At 44.7% G+C, this 25,732-nt stretch overlaps 1 protein-coding gene across 4 annotated transcripts in view; it reads left to right on the forward strand.

Annotated features, from left to right (window-relative positions):
* The window catches only part of ZNF385D (zinc finger protein 385D), a 461,666-nt gene that overhangs the window by 397,241 nt on the left and 38,693 nt on the right, over window positions 1-25,732 (forward strand). For all 4 annotated transcript variants that reach the window (XM_075315290.1, XM_075315291.1, XM_075315289.1 and 1 more), the window contains one exon: window positions 6,220-6,453. In XM_075315290.1, coding sequence (XP_075171405.1) covers window positions 6,220-6,453 — 234 coding nt within the window. The remainder of the gene's footprint in view (window positions 1-6,219; window positions 6,454-25,732) is intronic.

Here is a 25,732-nt window from a genome sequence, read left to right on the forward strand (position 1 = left end):
CGCGGTCTTCCATTCGTCCCCAGAGCGGATACGAACTAGGTTGTAGGCACCCCGAAGATCCAGTTTGGTGAACACACGGGCTCCTCTGAGCCGGTCGAACAATTCGGGGATGAGCGGTAGGGGGTACTTGTTTTTTATGGTGATCTGATTCAAGCCCCGGTAGTCAATGCATGGGCGAAGGTCACCCTCTTTCTTCTTAACGAAGAAGAAGCCTGCTCCCGCAGGAGAGGAGGATCTCCGGATGAATCCCTTTGCCAGGCTTTCCGTGATGTATGTGGACATGGCCCTGGTTTCAGCTGGAGACAACGGATATATCCGTCCTCGAGGTGGTGTTGTTCCTGGGAGCAGGTCGATGGCGCAATCGTAGGGACGGTGTGGCGGAAGTACCTCGGACTCCTTCTTGTCAAAAACGTCCGCGAAGGACCAATAGGCCGAGGGCAGTTCCGGTAGGTTCTCTGGAGCCGGGGGACGTCGGATTGGTTGTAGGGACTTTAGACATCTCTCATGACAGGCAGAGCCCCAACGAGTGATTTCGCCAGTACCCCAGCTGACTGATGGTTCGTGTGTCCGCAACCAAGGAAGTCCCAGCAGGATTTGATGGGACATGTGTGGAAGGACGTAGAGAGCGATGTTCTCGGTGTGCAGAGCACCTATACGCAATTCCACCGGCTTGGTGATCCAGGAGATGGTATCAGAGAGGGGTCTCCCATCCACCGAGGCAATCACTAGGGGCTTATCGAGTGGAGTAACAGGCAGCTGGTACTTGTCCACCGTGGCCTGCTGGATAAAATTGCCTGCTGCTCCGGAGTCGAGGTATGCCTCAGCCGTGAAGCGCGTCTCTCCTGTTGACACTTGTACCGTCCACATAACTGGGTCTGAGAGAGTCCCAGCACCTAGGGTGGCCTCTCCTACCAACCCTAGGCTTTGGAGTTTCCCGGCCTTTCCGGACAGGAGCGTAAGAGATGAGTGCCCTCTCCGCAGTAAAAGCAGAGGCCTTTGGCGAGCCGCTCTGCTCTACGTTGGTCAGACTGTCGTACTCGGTCAACCTGCATGGGCTCGTGGACAGGAATCCCAGCTGTTGATGAGTGAGGCACAGAGGACTTCTGTGGAGGAGGGGAGTGCCGTACTGCACGTCTCTCACGATACAGCTCTTTGGAGCGTTCCTGGAAACGAATGTCCACTCGAGTGGCTAGGGCAATCAGGGCATCTAGGGTGGAGGGCACGTCACGACCCGCCAACTCATCCTTGATGCGACTCGAGAGTCCTTCCCAGAAGGCGGCTGTCAGGGCCTCATTATTCCACCCGAGTTCAGAAGCCAAAGTACGGAAACGGATGGCATATTGGCCCACCGTCAGTGTTCCTTGACGTAGGCGGAGGAGGGATGAAGCAGACGCAGAGGCGCGTCCCGGCTCGTCGAAGGTGCTGCGAAAGGCCTGCAGGAAGTCTTGAAGGTTCTTGGTCATGGGGTCCTCCTTCTCCCACAAGGGGTTCATCCACGCCAGCGCCTCGCCCTCCAGATGAGACATTATAAAGGCGACCTTGGCTTGGTCAGAGGCGAACAGATGTGGCATCTGCGTGAAATGAAGGGAACACTGGTTTATGAAGCCCCTGCAGGTCTTGGGATCTCCAGCATAACGAGGTGGTGACGCCAAACGGAGACGGGAAGCATCTGAAGAGGCTGCCACTGGTGCGGGAGCCATGGCTTGCCTAGCTGGGGACCTGGGTGCCGCAGGCGTCATTGATGCTTGTAACGTGTACAGGCGGGTGTCCACGGAGGTCATAAATTGCAACATGCGGGTCTGGACTTCACGCTGGCGTTGGAGTTCCTCTTGCAAGGCCGCTAGTGCTGCAGCGGGATCCATGGCCTGATCTTACTGTCACGGCCGGGCGGTCGGGCAGACCCAGGAGGTGGATCCACTGGACCGAACTCGAAGATGGTGGTAGGGAGTCCGGCAGCTGAAGCACTGATGGGCAGCAGAACAGTCCGTGCAAGTGAAGGCAGCGGAGGAGTCCCTGGGACCACGGAGTCACAGATGGTAGTCCTGGTGACGTAGCTCAGGTTCGGAAGCCGAGATGATATCAGGCGGGGTCCGGAACCTCAGGAGCGAGATGACGGGTCACCGCAGGGATCCGAGATGGTACGGACTGTCAGATGGCAGACGGACAGTGTGCGGGGTTCAGGATACGGCTGACTGGATGGCGAGGCAGGTACGGCTCTACAAAGAGAGATAGGTGAGTACAGGCACATAAACACCAGGAGACCTGACTCCTAGCTCAGGGAACACGAAGATCAGGCCCCGCCCCCTTGGACAATAACCCCCTTTATACCCAGTACCTGTTCAACCTCATTTCCTGTTAATGGACGCTGGCCCTTTAAGAAAGGGTCAGTGACCGTGCGCGCGCCCTAACGCGCATGCGCGCCGCCCGGGTGCCAGAAGCCAGGGAAGGAGGCTGAGAGGAGGACGCAGGAGAGCCGGCCAGGTCCTGGGAAGCCGTCGGGCGCCGGGATCGGGGACCAGGGGGCCTGGGACGGACGGAATCCGGGGGCTGAGGAGCGGGCAGCGTGGCAGGTGAGCCGGGGAGCGGGGGTGAGGACCCGGGGAGCGTGACAGATGTCTGTCCTGTTTGCCGATTCAATGCTGTGAATTGCTCCGTACTTACTTTTGTCACTGCCAACTGTGCTAATTTTGACCTTATGCATGATTTGCTGTCCAAGCATTTTTCAGGGATGGACATAAAAATGTGCAACCTTTTCAGTCAATCAGGCACCCCAAAGGTAATGGGGCTACTTCTACCTCAAAAGCAGCAAACAGTTTCTATCACAGACACATAATTGGACTGCGAAGAGACGATGTTCTGTTATTGTACATGGGCTCTCTTCTTTCCATGTCCATTAGTAGTATTTTGTTAATTCAACCTAACATGGTATAAATTATTCTAAGGATAAGAAAACACATTTATATTTAGGATTAATATCATAGTATTCCTTACAAGATTTTTTATCAACTACTGTTTTTTATATATTATGATTGGTTTTATTGGAGTCTTTTGTTTGTATTTTTATGATATATTTTTAAACAAGCATCTAAAAATATACTGACAACAAAACTGACCAATCTGACATATATTTTAATTTGTTTTCATCTGTTTATGGAATTTTTGGATCTATTTTTTTTAAGTTATTTTTGTTTTGATATCAGTTTCATTTATCATGGTTATTAGTTACATTATATCCTGTGACAATTCACTTTCACCCAGTTTTGTCTTCAAAATAGATAGGAACAAAGTAAAAATGACTTCCATGTGTTAAACATATATGGCAGTAATCATACAACAAGTCTGATTCATGCTGCCCTGGAATCAGGAAACATCAGGAAACATCAGCTGTCAGGTTCCCTTTAAAGAAAACTTGTCAGGAAGATAAAAACAGTCCTTTTTGTAGGCAGCATGTTACAGAGCAGCAAGAGCTGAATAGATTAATATATAATCTTATAAGAAAAGATTCAGTACAACCAGTGTTTCCATTATTTACATTTCTGCTCTTTTGTAATTCTTGAGGTACCGTCACACATAACGAGATCGCTAGCGAGATCGCAGCTGAGTCACGGTTTCTGTGACGCAGTAGCGATCCCGTTAGCGATTTTGTTATGTGTGACACCTACCAGTGATCAGGCCCCTGCTGTGAGATCTCTAGTCGTTGCGAATGGTCCAGGCCATTTTCTTCAAAGGCGATGTCCTGCTAGGCAGGACACATCACTGTGTTTGACACTGTTTGACAGGGTCACAGTGACTGCTGAGATCGTTATACAGGTCGCTACTGCGACCTGTATTGTTCCTGCATTGCTGGTAAGATCTGACTGTGTGACATCTCACCTGCGACCTCCCAGCGACTTACCTACGATCCCTATCAGGTCGCATCGTTTTCGGGATTACTGGTAAGTCGTTGTGTGTGACTAGGCCTTTGGTCCAGTGGATAGTCCTATGAGTGACTGATAGCATTCTTTGTATAAGTGTGCATACTGAGATAGATGTCAATCACTGATAGGACCACCTACTGGACTGAAAATACCAGAAAGGGCAGAGGATTAAGTGATAAAAACACAGATAATACCAAACCTTTTCTAACAAAACTATATATTAAGCTACTCAGCTTCTCCTTCTCTATAACATGATGCCTGAAGGTTGGACTGCATTGTCATGGTGACAGGTTCCTTTTAATTGTTTAAAGCTCATTAATGATTGTGATGCTAGACACTATGACTAGTCTCAATAGAAGGATAGTCATACAAGCCGAATCATAAGCTAGGAAGTAACATATAAGGTTCAGAGAGCAGACAGAGACGTGGTCAGGAAGAGGTCCAAGGTCAGAAGCTGGGCAGTAATGTATTAGGCTGGCTTTGCACGTTGCGACATCGCAAGCCGATGCTGCGATGTCGCACGCGACAGTCCCCGCCCCAGTCGCAGGTACGATATCTTGTGATAGCTGGCGTAGCGAAAATTATCGCTACGCCAGCTTCACATGCACTCACCTGCCCTGGGACCGTCGCTATGGCCGGCGACCCGCCTCCTTCCTAAGGGGGCGGGTCGTGCGGCGTCATAGTGACGTCACACAGCAGGCGGCCAATAGCGGTGGAGGGGCGGAGATGAGCAGGATGTAAACATCTCGCCCACCTCCTTCCTTTCATAGCCGCCGGCGGCAGGTAAGGTGACTTCCTCGCTCCTGCGGCTTTACATACAGCGATGTGTGCTGCCGCAGGAACGAGGAACTACATCGTACCTGTCGCGGCACCGGCATTATGAAAATGTCGGAGCCTGCAACGATGATACGATAACGACGCTTTTGCTTTTTTTTCAGCCAAAATCAGAACACCTACACCAGACAGGAACCATGAGCACACTGGGCAAACAGAAAGTATGACTTGCAAAGTTCAGACAGAGAAATTCCAGTAAAGAAACAGTGCAATCACCAGGAACGAGGCGTATCTATGAAGTCACCTCCCAAAACCAGCAGGGACCCTAGTGCTAAAAGACAACCTGTCAGCAAGTGCCCAAGATACAGCAAAGCATTTTCAAATGCAAAATGCTCCGCACAGCGGAGCCGTAACAAAAGCATTCCAAATGCAAAATGCTCCACACAGCAGAACCATGACATGATAATAGTCCGTGTGCTGATATGCAGTCCCTCAATCTATGAACAAGGGCCTTTTTATAGTTAAATTATTCCAGGGGGCGGATATATCACTGGTGCAACCTTTGCAGAAACCCAAGACATAGGGGGTCCTATATCAACTCCAAAGCAGGTGAAAGTGTGTACTAGGATGAGCTACTGGATTGCAAAGGGTCCAAATATTGTTCATGGACAAGGGTCCTTTTCTGTCTGTGCTCACCGGCATAATTCCTTGTATAGATAGCATTTTCTTTAATATTTAGAGTTTATTTGTGAATGATGTAGTGAAGTTTACTTTAAACATGCTAGGTTTGGTAAATAATAGGGATGATCGAAAACCTCAAATATTCGGCAACGCCCATATTCGCCGAATAGGTCGCCGCTATTCGACTATTTGCGAATATTCGATGCAAAATGTAAGTCTATGGGAAAGCCGAATAGTTGCCGAATAGCAACTATTCGGGCTTCCCATAGAATTACATTGCACATTGAATATTCTCATAGCGGCAACCTATTCGTCGGATATTCGCGAAGCCGAATATTGCCGAATATTTATGATATTCGATCATCCCTAGTTAATAACAATCAAATAGTGAGCTTCATGGGCTCTCATCTTGCTTGAATAACTACTGGTGAATAGGTATAATGTTCTCCACAGGGATAAGGAGATCTGGTATAGTTAGATGTAATGTACAACCCAAAGTGATAGTCGAACAAAACAACCAAAATAGTCACACACCCCAGAGCAAAGAAAAATATTTCAATGTCCCTTATCAGTTTCCTTAGAGAATAGCAAGAAACAAACTATTAATCGGCAGTATATGATCAAATGTCATTGTCTTCTTTCTTGTCTAAAACTTCCTATAATTGTCTGTGGTGAAACTTAAATTTCTCACTAATACTAGGTAATGTATAATTTAATAACAAGATAACTTCTTCCATTACGAGCCTTTAATAGCATGATTTTCCTTACAATCCACTTTCTTTTTCTTTAACAATAACGAATGTAATTTTTCATCCTAACAAACATTTTGCTTTTGTTTATTTTTCAGAATTTGCCACAGGAATTCCAGCAATATCAACCAGTACGATGTTAGAAATCCGGAAAATCAGTGTTATGACAACAGAGACCACTGCGCAAGTTGACAAGAAAATCACTCTAGTAACCAGCAGCAACATATGCCCTTCAGGAGAGACCGAAGAAGAAAAAGCTAAAAGACTTCTGTACTGTTCACTATGCAAAGTCGCTGTCAACTCTGCCTCCCAGCTGGAAGCTCACAACAGTGGTAAGATGCTGCAATTTTCCTGCTATATGACTGCAAATATGCAATTATCATGTAATCCAGTCAGTGGAGTTTAAAGGGGACTAAATAGCAGCCAAAAAACTCACTACTTAACATAGAGTCCATTAGTACATCTTCCATTTAAGGACACTTGATTTTTGCATGAATATTATAAGAAAAATATTATTTTCTAATAAAATCTCTTGCAATAAATAGAGACACTTACAGCCTATCTGATATTATACTTCAAGTTGGACAGAATAGCAGAATAAATTATGGAGATTTTTTTTAAAAAAAAATTATGTTTGAATCAAAAAGAAAATTTGGGATAAAAAAATGTAAAAAGATTAATAGTAAAATATTGTAAAATAAATATAGCATAACATAGAAATAGTCTTCCCATTTTTCAGGTCCTCCAGATATTACCATACATTAGTTGCACCAGAGAAGTAATAAAATTATCAGTATTTGGGTATGGTTCCACTAGCGTATAGCTTCCGATGTGAGATATTGGAAGCAATATGCTAATGACCCTCTACTGCGGGTGTCATCACAGATGCGGAAAAGAGGGGGGGAGCACTTCCTCCCCATCTCCTCCGTTGACTGTCTCTGTGTATATTGTACTTTACTCGGATTACATGCGAGTGCAGTGCGATGTTTCACACACTCCCATAGACTTGTATAGGGGTGCGTGAGCTGAGACTTGCTGCCAAATGGACATGCTGCGATTCATTCCGCATGCCGCTATGGCATGAGAAATCAATCGCAGATGGACACTGCCCCATAGTTTTGCACTGGTAAGAGTGCAGTCCGATGTTTTATCAGATTGCACTCGCCGGTGCAAAACGCAAGTGGAATCGAACCCTAAACTATATTTTAGTTTTATAAAACACACAAGATTATAAGACAATACCCAAATTTAGAGGAGGAAAATAGGGAAAAAAACATTTTAATGTTAAAATAAAGGTCCTTCTTATAATCCTAGTGCATCTTAATCTTAATGCTCACCAGAGGGGAGTGGCGGTGGTGGAGCAGCTCAGGAAGGTCACAGGTGTCAGGGTAGGTGATGTTGCGAGCTCAGAGTAAGGGGTGTTGTGGCTCAGGAGGGTTGGTGATACTGTGACCTTGGGGGTGTAGTGGTTCGTGCCATTGAATCCCCTGGATATAGATTACCGGGGTGACAGTGATGGAGCGAGGTCATAGAAGGCAGGGCCACAGGACAGGGGGGGTGTCGCCGCAGGCACCATTGATCTGTGGATCGACAGGCTGTGGGGGTGTCACAGGATGGGGTGTCTCGGTGGCAGGTGCATTGAGCTGACTGCAGGCTCCATTGAATCACCCGCAGTTGACGAGGTGGATTTTAAGAAAATGGTTGTGGAGGCAGAATGTGCACAGAAATGTGGCCATTTTCTTGAAGTCCATCGCATTTATCTGTACATGCATTGGCCCAGCAGCAATTTTCTTTAAGTTCATTGTGTCAACTATGGATGATTCAATGGAGTCACCAGTCAGCTCAGTGCACCCGCTGCCATGACACCCCGTCCTGTGACACCCTCGCAGCCCCCCCCCCCGCAGATCAATGGCACTCACCCACAGATCAATGGCGCCCGCCGCGACACCCCCGACTGTGTTCTGTGACCCTGTCTCCTATGACCCTTCTTCATCAGCACCGTCCCAGTAAGCCCTATCTGTTTTGTAAAATGCACCCCCATTTTACCCTCAGTTTCATGGGAAAAAAGTGTGTCTTACAATCCGGAAAATACGGTAACTTAAAACTATTTTGCAATCTTGCTTTTTTTCAATTCTCCTTCCAAAATAATATGACATTAAATATCATGACCAAACATCGGTTACAGATCTTTATCTGGAGATACCAAGTATCTGTCACAATGACATTTGAATGGCCTTGTAGATATTATACCTCTTTGAAAGGCCTTATATCTGATGTTTACCACATTCTGATTTATCTTGTTCCAGAGAGGATAAACACACAGACAGATTGAGGGGCACCGCAGCCAAATTTGAGATGCTGCCCCCTGACTGCGGGCCCCCTATGCTAATTTTTAGGAGGTTCCCCACCCTGTAAAGACACTGACCGGCTACCCCCGCTCCTGTGGTATGACATGCTCTTGCTCCACCTCCCGGATATAGGTCACCGCGCTGCCCAGCTTTTGGTCTCTCTGTTCCAGGACCCGGACCTGTTTGGGCAGCCGGTGGCGTGTACCCGCTCCAGGAGGCGGTAAGAGAGGTATCAGCAGGAAGGGATGCGACCTGCTCACGGTGCTTTAGCTGTGAGCGACTCCCTCCCTGCTGAGGCACAAGCGACATGTGTCGGCGAGCGGCATTCTAAGGGAACTACCCGCCCGCCGGTCCGCTTGTGCTCGCTGTCAGTCACCCCCATCAGCAGGGAGGGAAGCGTCCTACTCACAGCGCTGTTAGTTGTGAGCGGCTCCCTCCCTGCTGAGGCTCAAGCTATGTGTGCCGGCGAGCGGCGTTCTGAGGGAACTACCCGCCCGCCGGTCAGCTTGAGCGCCATTAAGTTTGAAAAAGAGCGCTTCGCCACCGCCGCCCAGCCACTGCCGCCAGTACTGAGGAGGAGCAGGGTAATTAAAGTGCAGACTCAGTGCAGTCCCTGTCACAGCGCAGGTTGGAGGCACTGTAGTGGGGAATGTAGTATGCAGGCACTAACCTGCAAGAGTTCAAAACGCCCCATCCCACACACTGAACCCCCCCCTCCGTTTGTATGCCCCAGAATGCCAAGGGGGCTAGCCTGGGAATGAACCAGGGACCATGTGGGCATGTGGGTATCCCAGTGAACGGCCGGGTTAAGGGATACTGTTAGGACTTACTTCAATGTTCAAGTTGAGGTGGGTGGGTAGTGAACATTTGCAAGAAGAAACAGTCAGCAGGTGGCATGTTTCCCTCCTGCTGATACCTCACCTACACCAAGCCCCCTCCTGGGCCAAACCCCACCCCATTTGACATTATACAATGGAGACTGTTAACAGCCCCTCCCCGTTGTCACACAGTGGGTTTCAGCATGTTGTGGGTGCGATGCCGACCATCGCGATGTACAGTCATGTGCAGGGCCCCCGGCAGCAAGCTAAGGCGTGGGTAGCCACCATGACCGGAGTCTGTCATCATCTTCGCCCTTGGATCGGTGTGAGCGTCGTCGTAGCAGGCATCACGTGGGTAGAGCTAGATCCAGTCGTCTAAGGGGGTGGTCATCGCATTGGTGCCCCCCCCCTTTTTCTTCAGACTAAGCTCTGGTGAGGTCCCGTGGGGGGATGAGGAGCATCTGAGTGTGTTTTGGTCCGGACAGCGGGGTTGCAGTTGGCATCTGGCGAGCAAATCCAGAGTCCGGCCTGCCATTTCCTGGATCACCAGGTGAGTACCCTGATGGGGAGTGCGGGGTGGGATAAGTGCCCCTAGGGAGGATACCGTGATGTCACCAGGTAACAGGCTTCCCGCCCAGCTCTACATGTTGTCACTAAGTTAATTTTAACAAACAATGTTATTGGTGCTGAGGGAATCGCCCTCCCCCTTTTCTGTTAAAAGCTGTGATGGTATCTGGCATTCCTACCCCTTGTAGTCAGCATTCCACAATCTAACTGCTCTAACTGTAAAGAAGCCTTCCCTATTTCGGAGGATTAAGTCTGGTGCCAGTTTCTTTATATTGACCACACAGGTATTTATACAAATTATTATTATTTATTATAGCGCCATTTAATTCATGGCGCTTTACATGTGAAAGGAGTTTACATAATAGGTACAAGTATAATAATCATAAACAATACAAGGCACAGACTGGTACAGGAGGAGAGAGGACCCTGCACGCGAGGGCTCACAGTCTACAAGGGATAGGTGAGGATACAGTAGGTGAGGGTAGAGCTGATTGTGCGGCGCTGTATCAGACTGAGGGTTACGGCAGCTTGTAGGCTTGTCGGAAGAGGTACAAATGAGATCTCCTCTGAGACGTCTTTCCTAAATTAAACATATCTAACTTTTTCAACCTTTTTTAATACAGGCGGCCTCCATTCCTTGTAATAATCTTGTTGCCACCTGTTAACTGACCTTTCAAGTGATTTATAGATTAGTGACAATATGATGGGATCACGAGATCTAAAGGCCCCGTCACACTAAGCAACATCGCTAGCAACATCGCTAGCAACATCGCTGCTAACGAACAACTTTTGTGACGTTGCTAGCGATGTTGCTGTGTGTGACATCCAGCAACAACCTGGCCCCTGCTGTGAGGTCGTTGGTTGTTGCTGAATGTCCTGGGCCATTTTTTAGTTGTTGCTGTCCCGCTGTTAAGCACAGATCGTTGTGTGTGACAGCGAGACAGCAACAACTAAATGTGCAGGCAGCAGGAGCCGGCTTCTGCGGAGGCTGGTAACCAATGTAAACATCGGGTAACCAAGAAGCCCTGTCCTTGGTTACCCGATATTTACCTTCGATACCAGTCTCCTCCACTCTTACTGTCAGTGCCGGCTCCTGCTCTGTGCACATGTAGCTGCAGCACACATCGGGTTAATTAACCCGATGTGTGCTGTAACTAGGAGAGCAAGGAGCCAGCGCTAAGCATTGTGCGCTGCTCCCTGCTCTGTGCACATTTAGCTGCAGCACACATCGGGTTAATTAACCCGATGTGTGCTGTAACTAGGAGAGCAAGGAGCCAGCGCTAAGCATTGTGCGCTGCTCCCTGCTCTGTGCACATTTAGCTGCAGTACACATTGGGTAATTAACCCGATGTGTGCTGTAACTAGGAGAGCAGGGAGCCAGCGCTCAGTGTGCGCTGCTCCCTGCTCTCTGCACGTGTAGCTCCGTGCGGTGGTAACCAAGGTAAATATCGGGTTGGTTACCCGATATTTACCTTAGTTACCAAGCGCAGCATCTTCCACGCTGCGCTGGGGGCTTGTCACTGGTTGCTGGTGAGCTCACCAGCAACTTGTGTAGCGACGCTCCAGCGATCCCTGCCAGGTCAGGTTGCTGGTGGGATCGCTGGAGCGTCGCAGTGTGATATCTCACCAGCAACCTCCTAGCAACTTACCAGCGATCCCTATCGTTGTTGGGATCGCTGGTAAGTTGCTTAGTGTGACTGGACCTTAACTCCCCTGTTATACACCCTAATTTAATGCTGTAATTGAAAGAAGGGATCTATATTGGTCACAGATAGTTTTATCGAAATGTGAGAAGTATATTTCTGTACATTTGCATGGCTTGATTATTTTTCTAAAATTGCTTCTCTTTTTTAGAGAAGTAATTTTCAGCCTTTTTTACTAGATTTTTCCCTCTTTGGTTAATTACGTATGTTTAATTGGTTTTCCTTACCGTAAGAACCGAAAATAAACAAGTGAGATGGGAAAACTGGCAATGTTATCTATTCGCATAATAATTATGCCCACTAATATTTTCTGGACAATTACTTCCACATAAATATTCTAAAAAGTATAAACTCACTTTTAGTTTTGTTCCCATGTGCATATAACTGACAAGGCTATCCAATGTTTGATCGGACAGCAATCACCCCAATATTATACTTTAGAGGATGCCATCTAGCTCTATAATTTGATGCACCTATATGGTTAGAATAAAGCCGTTATAGATCATACCATTTACCAGGCAAATCAAAATTTGAAAACTTTGCTATTTGCCATTTAGCAGCGGTCGAAGAGTGCTTGGCACCTGCTAACACCCACAGGTGTGAACTTCAACTTTGCGTGTAAGGTCATTCTCATTGCAGTCATTTTTTCTAAGGCACCTTTCCCAGGCTGCCCAGTGCATGACTAAGTGCCGCGTTACCCGGATTTGGTACACTGGTCCAACCGCAGGAGCGGAAATATTAACTTGCTTTTCCCGCTGCATGGAATCAGGCACCTGAAAAGGAGGACCTGATGATGTAGCTGAATTCCTCGGTAATTGTCAACAGCTACACCCGCTACAAGAGCAGGAACGGACAAATTGGTGTGTGGGGTATCCGACAGCAGCAGTTCCAGCTGTTTTCAGAATTGTTTTCAATAGCAACGGGGCTTTTTAAAAAAAAAAAATAAAAAAAAACATTTTGCTTGGCCTAGCGGACAGGTTTCAAGAAACCTTCCCCCTGGCCGTGACTTTTCCTCAATTGGGTTGCAGTTGGAAAAGGGGGTGGGAAGACTCCAGAATAGTGGTATGACCAATTGTTTTATCAAGCTCAGGGAAAAAACCATTTAACCTCCTATCTAAAACTCCCCCCATCAGTAAGCATGCTGATTAGGTTTTTCCGTTTTTTTAGAGTGCACATCAGCCAACGAAAGGTTAAAGGCGTAACAGTTATCCGGTTGCCGTGATAGCATTGTTTTATACCCTATTGCATTTCCAATCACAGGTATTTCCGTTAACCCCATCCGCCGGCAGCATCGAGGCTTTGATTTCTTAAATTCTTAGTGGGATGCTCAGTGAAGGGAGGCCGATAACCTGGCCTCCCGTTACAACACCGACATGACGGGCCTATGGTAAGGTATACAGTGAGTGGTTTTTGCAAGGTGAGTGAAGAGCATGATGATTTTTAAGCGATCCCTGAGTAATATATAACCTGCAGTATTTAGTGATCTTACATCACCAATGGGCACTGTTTTTTTCTGTTGCGAGCAAACAGTTACGGGGTTTGCCTTGCCATTTTTTAAATTGCGGATCTGGACTGACTTGACCAAGGCCTAGTGGGACCCATGGTATGGAAGGGTTAGAGGATTAGCGGTAAGTGAGTGGATGTTGGGAGGCCTAATACTTCCTAGCTGTTTGTCGACCTTGTATAAGGTACCGGACTGGGTGCTTATGCCCATTGTGGACTTACTATTATAGCATAGTCACATAGGTTGAAGAAAGACCTAGGTCCATCTAGTTCAACCTTTTTCTTTCCTCGCAGTTTTGGGCCCCTTTTTGTTTCCCCACCCGTGGCGGGTATGCCTGAGGGTGTTAGTGATGGCCCTTAGACGAGCAGGGGTGACGGGGAACATTTTTAACCACTAAGACGTTTTTTCAAGTTTAGCAGACAGTTTTTGGCGGTAATTCGGCGGTGGCCATTTATTTTGGGTTTGTCATCTGTCGAACACGGGTTGTACCCCTCCCAGAATCGGGGCGCCCCTGAGGCTTCATGGGCAAGTATGCATGAGCATGGTTTTGATCGGTGGGGGATGGCAATGCAAATGCATTCTGATTGACGTTCGTACCGATTTTATTTTTTAACAGTCTATTAGTAGACATGCAAGAGGCTACTGACTGTCATATAGGCTGGTGTAACATTACATATGTTCCAGATTTTGGTATTTTATTAATAAAAAAAAAAAAAAAATGTACGTGGGTTTTTTGCCAGAACCACCCCAGGAAGAAGAGGTGCCTGCTGGCCACGAGAATTTTGCTGGTTACGAGAATTTTTCTTTCTGACAATATTTTCTTTTCAGGTGTAAGTTGGCCGAGTGTCAGAGTTTTAGGTCACGCCCATGTATTTCGGGCAGCGTGAAGAGCTGATCCTCGCCTTGGCGGTCAGTCCTGTTTTCTTTGCCCTGGATGGTAATTGGAGAAGTTGCCGGGGTCTGGCTTAGCTGTGGGCCCTACTGGAGGTGTTCAGGATGGGTGAGATGCTCCCCAGCCTACTTGGTGATCCAAGTAGGCGTCAAAGATCTGGTCTCATTCCATCTAGCTGCGCTCCGCCCCGTACCCTAATCCGGTCAGATATGTACAAATTTCCGGGTTCTTTTCTGAATGTAAGATGGTCCAGGCTGAGGCGATTTTCAGCTCATATGGGAACGTATCTAAGGAAGTATGTGTTATGGAGCTGTCCTGGCGCACAAGCAACCAGCACCTACCTAAGTGGTAGAATATATAAATATATATATTAATAAAAAAAAAAAATTGGTGGTGGCACCACCAATTGGAAGGTAATGGCTTGGCTTTCCTTATGTGGGAGTGGGTACTCCTTAAATGATCTGAATTAATGCCTAATTTAAAAGCTGCGACCAAAATGTATGCCAAAGTAAAAGATGAGAGTGTTTTTTCCCTATGCCTCGCCAAAAAATTGAATAAATGAAAATAAAAGCAATTTAACTTATAAAGAATTGTGTGGTGTCTTTCTAGGGGGGAAAAGGTGGTGTTTGGGTCCTGGCAGTCGTAGCAATGTTTAATTATTTTTTCCATTTAGGTTTCTTAGAAAATGTAGTACAATTTGCCTTCTATACCCTCTGTGTGGCACTGTGTATTGCCTCTGCAGAGTGAGTTGATTAAGAAAACTGAAAAATCAGTCAGGCCACTATGACAGTGTGAAAGGAAGTTTGTAACTCTTTTATATGTCTTATCCCAGTTTATCTCAGCTGTTTTATGACCACAGACCACATCAAAGTTGAATATACAGTGAATTACAGAACCTGTAACAGCTAAACAGGGCAATATTTTTAATGACACCGTGATGCAAAAATTATTTTTAGCAAAAAAAAGTTTTTAAAAGTGGACAAATTCTTTAAGTTTATTAAGTTAACATTGCACAGGCTATTTTTCAAAGTGATGAGAGGTATTAAATTGTACTTTTTTATTTCATGATATCCCAAAGTTGTGTTATTCGCGTTAAAGATGTCTAGATCTGTATGTACATAACCTGGTGGGAGTAGTTCCTATGTAGAACTCTACAGAATGGGGCAAGAAAACTAATTTTATCCAAACGATGGTCTTTATGGCAGTAGGTCATCTAACCTATATTAATTTTAGAGCCACATTTACCTCTGATAGATGATCACGAGCCACATTCATCAGGACACCTTTCACTTATACTGGATTGACCCCATAAGCCCCATAGTTTTGATATAATGACAACTAAAGCATCCCCACAGAAAGCAAACAGAAAACAGAAACTCTCTGCCCCCCTCCCTAATAGGCAGTATACTTACAGCCTCAGCTTGTCACTTTACCTTTATTCAGTATTCTAGTATCAGGCACATTCACCACTTTATCGTACCCAGTTATCTCCAGTTTAATATATTTACCCAACACGAGAATACCAGCATCCAGATCTGCTCTTCTGTGCAGAGCTACTCATAACAGTCAGCACCTGTAGACCTTCTTTTCATAGTTGTTTACTAAACCTGGCCAACAAATGGCTATACTATTTTATACAAACATTTCCATAAGAATAAAAAAATTGGCATAGTATGACCATGACTCACATGTGCTAAGTGATTTGGATCTTCATTCTTCCCTTGTGCTGCTCTTGATGAGGTCTTTAACAACAAAGGGGTGGTAACACCTAGCTCCCTAAAATGGTGATTACTTTTTATTCTTTATCCCTCTAATTCTTCCTTTTGCCGTGTTGTACCCTGAAAAGGAAGTTTTTCTAACACATTTCTTCCTTTAGTCAATGATCATTTTGTGTTTGTCAGACTACAGTCATTACAAAACTTCAGGCCTTGAAAGAACCAGCATAGAAGACTGTCTGAGAACTCCTTGTTCCAATTACTTTGTCTTTGGAGAAAATAGCAATCTAGATCTAAGTAATTGCTAGGATAGGAATCTACACTGAATGCACCCTATGCTTTGGCAAACAAGGACTGTGTACAGTCTGCAGACCTTAATACAAAATTTGCTCCCAAATTACTAAAACTATGGGGTATTTTGTGTCAAGGAATGATTCTCAGTGGACTGTAGTTATCATTTGTAAAAACAGTGTTGTTATTTGGTGTTTCTGGTTAGGATCCACAGAAAAGCCCATTGAGGCTACTTCTCATACAAATGCCCATTCCACCTGTATAAAGCACTTTATATACACATTTCAGATACCTTGATTAGCAAGTGTAATGCTCATGGGGCGGCGAGTGGGAGTGGACCCATTGGATCACAAGAGGGACCCTGGCTTACCTTTTTGTGGAAGGAACTTGACTAAGGGCCTACCAAAGCAGGCACCGGTGCCACTCTCAGGGCAGTGATCCGGACGGTGGAAGCTGACCCCTAGGACAGGAGCAGGCTTAGGTACGGACAGATAGAGTCTCTAGAGCTGACATGTTCAGCTGGGGACAGTTGAGGCAGACATTATGACCAGGACAGGCAGGTACCAAGATAGGGTGACAGGTATGGGTCGATGAACACTGGCACAGGTAACTGACACAGTACAAATAAATAATAGGAATCAGCACTCGCAGATTTTTCTTTCCATTCTTCCTTTCTTTATTTTAAGTCATAATGATTTAAAATAAAGAAAGGAAGAATAGAAAGAAAAATTAGCGAGTGCTGATCCCTATTATTTATTTGAGTTGTGGAGACCATCTAGCAATACATGCACCGCAGCATTGGGAGGGCCTGCCTGTCTTTTTCAAGTGACACAGGACAAAGGGACCTGACAATTATCTAGCTAAAGGGACAACACTAACTAACTGACCAAGTTGCTCAGGCACCTCCTCTGGGGAGCAGGAGGAAGGACGCTCACATCTGGAGAACCATGGGGAAGAAAAACAGGGCAGTGCAGACTGGCCATGCTGGTGAGTGAGTTGGCATCCCTGCTGAGTAGAGGCAGAGCAGTGCAGGGACACAGGCGCTACAGAAAGTCACTCTTGCTGACAAGTAAGATAGTGGAAATCAATTAAAAAGGAACTTATCTTCAAATTCATGGTGCGTTAAGCAGAAGTGGCATAGATCAGACAATAGTTGCACAATTGCAGCCAGGTACAATATGTTAGAGAAAACATAGCATGGTAAGCCGTAGGTGTCTGAGCTGTCTAGTATGAGACACATCCAAACCATTCCAGTCTGGAAGATAAAACATTAAACATATTGGCTTCAGTCGCACAGCCAGTGTTCAATTCATGCTGCCTGTTGCTTGAGCAATTTGTGTGAAATAACTTGGGAAATTTTGAAAACTTCTCGACTTATTCAGTATATATTGTAAGTACTATGAGAAGCCATTAAAGCACTTACACACCTTGGCATGCTATCAATGAGGTTATTAATTGTTGTCTCAGGAATGCTCAGCTATGCTCAGCTACACTGAATGCACTTAGCCAAATCATCAAGATCCACTGCTGACAGTTCTCTTTGCAGTTGCAAACCAATAACTAGCTATCTTTGTTCAATGGGAGACAAGTCTGGAGACACTACAAGTCATGGCATCATGTATAGGCCACACTTGCAGTTTAAAGCAGGATGAGCAACATGCACTTTAGCATTGTCGTTTTGAAGAAAAAGCTCCTGGGACCCTTTCACACTTCATTGTGAAGGCCTTTTTTTGGCGTTTCACAATAATCTCCAAACAAAACTCTGGCTATCATTACATACAAGACAAAATAGGACTAATCACAAAAGAAGATAGAACTCCATTCCAAGCTCCATTTTTATCTTTCTCTGAACAGTGATAGCCTTTAAGAGCAGCAGCAAGACATCAATGGAACATCCATAGCTTGACATCTAGCTCGTAACCCAATGTCATGCAGATACCATTTATAGTTTGTGAAGACACTGTTTCAGGTCTTAAGGCCCCATCACATGCAGCGACGTATTAACGATATATCGCCGAGGTCACGGATTCCGTGATGCACATCCGGCATCGTTAGCAACGTCGTTACTTGTGACACGCACGAACGACCCTTAACATTGGAATATACTCACCATATCGTCCATCGTTTACACATCATTCCTTTTTAAAAAATCGTTGATTGTTGAGCACGCAGGTTGTTCGTCGTTGCCGAGACAGCACACATCGCTACGTGTGACACCTCGGGAACGACGAACTGCAGCTTACCTGCGGCCGCCGGCAATGCGGAAGCAAGGAGGTGGGTGGGATGTTACGTCCGCTCATCTCCGCCCCTCCGCTTCTATTGGGAGGCCGCTTAGTGACGCCGCTGTGACGCCGCACGAACCGCCCCCTTAGAAAGGAGGTGGTTTGCCGGCAACAGCGACGTCGCTAGGCAGGTAAGTCCGTGTGACGGCTCCTGACGATATTGTGCGCCACGGGCAGCGATTTGCCTGTGACGCACAAATGACGGGGGTGGGTGCTTTCACCAACGATATCGCTAGAGAAATCGCTGCGTGTAACACCCCCTTTAGTCTTGGCTGTGAGGTTGAATTTCACTTGCAGTAGAAAATAGATCACAATGCACCATTCTCAAAATCTGACGCCACCACTTGGACAATGCCATGAAAAGACCTTTATGAGGGAATGGCACACAGGCCATACTTCTGGAATTATGGTGTGGAATAACATGGTAGCTGGACTACCCTGATTTTAATTTCAGGAACACTAACAGATTAGCATTACTTTGATTTTGTCATGGAACCAGTGGTTAATTCTCCAAAAGTATTCCAGGAGTCATTTCTCAATGCTGCAATGCGAGAGTACATGTCACTCATGCTCCTATATAACCTAAACATCTTACCATGGCCTGTAGCATCTCCATACCAGTCTCCTATCAGGGCAATTCTAGCATGTCATTGGTTTGCAATTGCAAAGGGAACTGCCTGCAGTGGATCTTAATGATTTGTGTGCATTTAGCATGGAAAAATATTCTTCAGTGAGTGATTAAAAACCTTATAAATAGCATACTAAGGTGGGTAAGGCATATTTGCATTTATAGTTCTGGTCATACTTAATACTCAATAAATAGAGATGCTTTGAAAATGTTGTTTCCACTTTTTCATCATTTGAATATCATTAACGACTTCCAATCAAGATTTCTATGTATTTTCATATTTTATAACTATGTATTTCAATTATTCCACAAATTTTCCTTCATGGTGTTGTAATTTCAATCTCGAGGAATGTATTTAAAAAGTGGAAAATTAGCTATAGACTAAATTTTTTCTTAATTTGTGTCAAATTTATTCTGCAAAAATTTGATAAATTTGGTACAAATAGTAGCAAAGCAGCAAAGTGCTAAAATGATGAAAAATAAATCATGAGGAACTACCCCCACAAAGTTCAAAAAATTTATTTAAATTTCCTATAAATTAAACAAATTAATTATGTGCTATTCTGATCCAAGGAGATTCCACCTCACAACTTACAGGACTGAAAAGAGCAGATTGTAATGTCTTTGTCAGACTACAAGTTAAGGAATCTTAGGAGCTCATGAACATATGATTTAGGGAGCTGCTTAGGTGTCATGATATTTTGCATGTTATTTTCAAGTTATACAGTAATGGTCGAAAGTGTTGGCCCCCTTGAAATTGTTCCAGAAAATGATACAGTTAGGTCCAGAAATATTTGGACAGTGACACAAGTTTTGTTATTTTAGCTGTTTACAAAAACATGTTCAGAAATACAATTATATATATAATATGGGCTGAAAGTGGACACTCCCAGCTGCAATATGAGAGTTTTCACATCCAAATCGGAGAAAGGGTTTAGGAATCATAGCTCTGTAATGCATAGCCTCCTCTTTTTAAAGGGACCAAAAGTAATTGGACAAGGGACTCTAAGGGCTGCAATTAACTCTGAAGGCGTCTCTCTCGTTAACCTGTAATCAATGAAGTAGTTAAAAGGTCTGGGGTTGATTACAGGTGTGTGGTTTTGCATTTGGAAGCTGTTGCTGTGACCAGACAACATGCGGTCTAAGGAACTCTCAATTGAGGTGAAGCAGAACATCCTGAGGCTGAAAAAAAAGAAAAAATCCATCAGAGAGATAGCAGACATGCTTGGAGTAGCAAAATCAACAGTCGGTACATTCTGAGAAAAAAGGAATTGACTGGTGAGCTTGGGAACTCAAAAAGGCCTGGGCATCCACGGATGACAACAGTGGTGGATGATCGCCGCATACTTTCTTTGGTGAAGAAGAACCCGTTCACAACATCAACTGAAGTCCAGAACACTCTCAGTGAAGTAGGTGTATCTGTCTCTAAGTCAACAGTAAAGAGAAGACTCCATGAAAGTAAATACAAAGGGTTCACATCTAGATGCAAACCATTCATCAATTCCAAAAATAGACAGGCCAGAGTTAAATTTGCTGAAAAACACCTCATGAAGCCAGCTCAGTTCTGGAAAAGTATTCTATGGACAGATGAGACAAAGATCAACCTGTACCAGAATGATGGGAAGAAAAAAGTTTGGAGAAGAAAGGGAACGGCACATGATCCAAGGCACACCACATCCTCTGTAAAACATTGTGGAGGCAACGTGATGGCATGGGCATGCATGGCTTTCAATGGCACTGGGTCACTTGTGTTTATTGATGACATAACAGCAGACAAGAGTAGCCGGATGAATTCTGAAGTGTACCGGGATATACTTTCAGCCCAGATTCAGCCAAATGCCGCAAAGTTGATCGGACGGCGCTTCATAGTACAGATGGACAATGACCCCAAGCATACAGCCAAAGCTACCCAGGAGTTCATGAGTGCAAAAAAGTGGAACATTCTGCAATGGCCAAGTCAATCACCAGATCTTAACCCAATTGAGCATGCATTTCACTTGCTCAAATCCAGACTTAAGACGGAAAGACCCACAAACAAGCAAGACCTGAAGGCTGCGGCTGTAAAGGCCTGGCAAAGCATTAAGAAGGAGGAAACCCAGCGTTTGGTGATGTCCATGGGTTCCAGACTTAAGGCAGTGATTGCCTCCAAAGGATTCGCAACAAAATATTGAAAATAAAAATATTTTGTTTGGGTTTGGTTTATTTGTCCAATTACTTTGACCTCCTAAAATGTGGAGTGTTTGTAAAGAAATGTGTACAATTCCTACAATTTCTATCAGATATTTTTGTTCAAACCTTCAAATTAAACGTTACAATCTGCACTTGAATTCTGTTGTAGAGGTTTCATTTCAAATCCAATGTGGTGGCATGCAGAGCCCAATTCGCGAAAATTGTGTCACTGTCCAAATATTTCTGGACCTAACTGTATATTTCTCCCAGAAAATTATTATACTTAAACAGTTTTTTGTTATAGATATGCTTATTTCCTTTGTGTATTGCAACAAGACAAAAAGAAATGAGGAAAAATATCAATTTGGAAATTATTTCACACTAAACTTCAAAAATAGACCTGACAAAATTGTTGGCACTCTCAACTTTTGAATAAATGACTGCAATAAATAGCATTCTACACCCATCAAAAAGCTTCTTACACCTCTTAACTGGAATTGTGTGCTACTCTTCTTTTGCAAAGTGCTCAAGGTACCTCATATTTGAAGGGTTACTTCTCCAAGGAGCAATTTTAAGACCTCCCCAAAGGTGTTCGATGGGATTTAGATCCGTACTGATTTCTGTGCACTTGAGAACTCCACAACGTTTTGTTTTCATCAAATTCTGGGTGCTTCTTGAAGTATGTTTGGGGTCCTGGTCTTGCTGAGAGGATCTTTCTGACACCGGGCACTGCATTGCAACCCAAAGTCCTTGGGATAATCAAGTCAAGGGACATAGTGCCAGAGGTATCAAAACAACCCCAAAACATATTTGAATTTCCACCATATTTAACTGTAGGAGTCATGTTGTTACGTCCGGGTGGTGGAAACACTGGACCATACACCGGGTTCCCTTGGGGAGGCAGCCAGGCCGGTCACCCCGCCAGAGGGTCTTGATGCACGGCAGCCGAAGCACTATTGGTAGCAAGACAGTCCGTAGGGGAGCTGGAAGGTAGATGTTGCTGGGAACACGGAGTTCTAGACGGTAGCCACGGTGACGAGGCTCAGGGTCCGAGGCCGGGTGGTAGGGTCAGGCGGAATCCGGAACCTGCTGAGCGATGGGACGGGTCACCAAACGGAGCCAGGGACTGGAGACTGGCGGAGCTGCAGAGGTGGTGGAACATCCGCCTAAGTCACCATCAGGGTACAGGAACGGACGTGGTCCGGAGCGGCTGGCGTGGCAGGGCAGGCTCTGCGAGACAGACAGGTATTAATACAGGACACAGCAATACGGGGACCTGAACTCCTAGCTTGTTAAACACGTAGAACAGGCCCCGCCCACCAGGAAAGAGAATCTTAATATACCCTGTACCTGTCTATGCAATTTCCTGTTTCTAGGTGCTGGCCCTTTAAGAAAGGGTCAATGACCGCGCGCGCCCTAATGCGCATGCGCGAGGCCCTTGTACCAGAAGCCAGTCCAGGGAGCGGTGCAGAGGAAGCAGGAGTGCCCGGCTGGGTGTCCCACGTCGCAGAGGGGCGCCGGGAGCGGGGAGCTGGACGCATGGAGGGCGCAGGCAGGGAAGAGGAGACCGGGACCGGAGTGGTGAGCAGGGGACGCCGCCGGGGAGCGGGGAGCGGGCCACGGGGACCAGAGAGCGGGGCACGGGGACCGGGAAGCGTGACACATGTTCTTTTCTTTGTAGTCATCATTCCATTTTTGGCAAACAGCAGAATGATGTGCTTTATGAAAAAACTCTATCTTTATTTCATCTGTCAGCAGTGGGGTCCTCCTGGGTCTCCTGCCATAGTGTTTCATTTAATTCATAAATCTTGCCGGCACTGATGTACCTTTCATTAATTTTTCTCTACCATTCATGTACTGGGAGATTAGCTACAATGCCAGGGGTTGTAAACTTCTTGATTATGTTGTACACTGTGAACAAAGGAATATCAACCTCTCTGGAAATGGACTTGTAAGTAACCTTGAGGTTGTTGATATTTTTCCTCAATTTTGGTTTTCAATTCCTCAGATAGTTCTCTTTTCCTCTTCCTGTTCACTATGATTAGTGTGGCAGACACAGATATACAATACAAAGATTGAGCAAACTTCTCCCCTTTTTATCTAGTTTCAAATGTGATTTTCATATTGTCCACACCTGCCACTTGCCACAGGTGAGTTTGACCAGGATTCACTTGCTTGAAACAAAGTTGTTTATGCATAATTTTGGAAAGGCCAATAATTTTGTCTTGCACATTTTTAGAGTTTTCTGTGACATAATGTTCAATTTTCCTGTTTCTCAGTTTTGTTTGTGTTCTTCAATTACACACAAAAGAAATAAACAAGTGTATAACAAAATGTTTAATTGCAATAATTTTTCGGGAGATATTCTTCATTTTCTGGAACTATTTCAAGGGTGCCAGAACTTTCATCCATTACTGTATTTGGTAAGTTTATGTATGTTAATCAATACACATAAATGTTCTACATAACCAATGCAAATATGTTCTGAAAAACTGTTGTACCTTAATTATAGTATTTATACAAAGTGTTCTACTGTGACATTTTTAATCTGTGCTGTAAGGCTATAATTACAACCTGTGTGATACAAACAACTGTGGGAAATATTAAATCTCTCTATTTAATCCAATCTATTGTAGACCCATGTTGTGATAAATAATTTGCCATTTGGTACTTATTAAGTTAATTGTTTATATATTACTTGTTTTTTTTGTTGTCTGCCACAGAGCAGAATATCATTTAATAAAAATGTTTGAATCTATTGTAAACGTTTGGAGTTCATTAAGAAGTTCCAGAAATTTGCAAATTCTAGCAAATTAGAATTTTTGAAAATTCAGCAATATGCATGAATCCATCATAATGATTAAAAGGTAACAAAACAATTAAGTCTAAGGCTCTGTGCCCACGTGTGCATTTTGCATGCAGTTACGCTGCGTTCTGCACCGCAGCGTAACTGCATGCGTCCTGCGTCCCCAGCACAATCTATGAAGTTTGTGCATTATCCATGTGCACATTACGTTTTAGAACGCAGCGATTTGCATGCTGCCAAATCACTGCGTTCTGAAAAAGCAACATGTCACTTCTTTCGTGCGCTTTGGATGCAGCCCCCGCTCTGTCTATGGGAGAGGCTGCATCCAGAGCACATGAAATCGGCTTTTCAGTACGCAGTGTTTCTGCAGCGATTTGAAGCGCACATGTCCTGTTCAAATCGCTGTAGAAATTTCTGCAGGGACAGAACACAACGTGGGCACATAGCCTATTATTCATCTGTCCCTGATGCTCCAGCTTTCTGCCCATCCTCCATTGGTTCACTATCAGCCCTGCTCTGTTCTGCTACCTTTTTGCCTCTTTACTCAAGTCCCAACGCTGGTTAGATCTTAACACAAGTCCTGGAATATGTGAAAATGTATTGTCTTTAAACCTTTCCTTGGTTCATCCATTTATTATGCTTTGGGGTCAAGAAACTTCAGGTCATAATAAAGGTCTTTTTATAACAGAAAACAATTCTCATTCAATTCAAATTTAATAAATTTAACGCAAATAAAATTTCAATTGCATAATAAGTCTCTATATACTGACCATTTTTTTAAATTTTTAAGAAATCACTTGCATACAACTATATCCACTTTTCTAACCAGAATATAAAGTGCTCAAGGAATCACATAAAATTCAAAATGTATTAATTAACACAATCAAAACTACATAGAAAAATTCTGATTTAAACTAAGAATTGACGGTCCGGACAATACAATAATGCAGTGATCAACAGTATAATGTTTAGCAGCTATGGTATACAATTTAAACAATAAAATATCTTTGATTAAACTGCTCTACAGTGCTTAAAGGGAATCTGTTATCCATCTGAGAGCAGCATGATGTAGGATAAAATAACCTGATTCCAGTGATGCGGTTTGTCATCTACTTGGCTGCTTGCTGTAATTTTGATAAAATCCCTTTTTTATCTGCGGCAGATCTACCAGTTTTCTCAATGCTCAGCTTTATATAACCCCAACTACACTGCTGATTATCAGCTTTCTATGTACACTGTGTTTAGGAGGAAAACAGCCAATCAGTCTTTGGAGTAGGTTTCAATGAGCGGTTCTTTGAAGGTTCAGTTTTCCGGCAGCCAAGGAGCTGACCCTCCACTGGCTCAAGCTTGACCCAAACCCCGGGGCAAGTAACTGATTGACAGTTTGAGTCTCCACCCACAAATAGCCAGCCATAAGCAGATAACTTCCGGGGCAGGGTTTTTTAAACAATTTTTTGGGTTGCATACTACACGTAATTGTGCTGATGTTACCCCGAGTACTACCCATTCAAACACTGCAAAAAACTCACACAGGGTTGAACACCAAGTGTACCTCAGTACAGCGTTGCTTGCGCAAGTGAAGTTCACTCGTAAACCATTTCAACCACAAACTTGACTCTTGATTGTTTAAGTTGTTGTTCAGTTTGAAAATGGAACCGCAGCTGCGCTCATCTCTAGTCATGAATGTGGAAGACTAGATTGCAGCAGCTCAGTTAGTCCTAATCTCCTGTTGATAAAACTGTAATTGTATTAAAACTACACCGAATAAACCATTAAATCATGCATTGCTAGAATCAGGGTCCCTTTCTCTACAATATGCAGCTCTCAGATTAGGCGGCAAACACCTAGTGACAGATTCCCTGTGATCAATTTTTTGTATAGTGCAGGA

This window comes from Anomaloglossus baeobatrachus, chromosome 6 (genome assembly GCF_048569485.1).
Source record: "Anomaloglossus baeobatrachus isolate aAnoBae1 chromosome 6, aAnoBae1.hap1, whole genome shotgun sequence".
NCBI lineage: Eukaryota > Metazoa > Chordata > Amphibia > Anura > Aromobatidae > Anomaloglossus > Anomaloglossus baeobatrachus.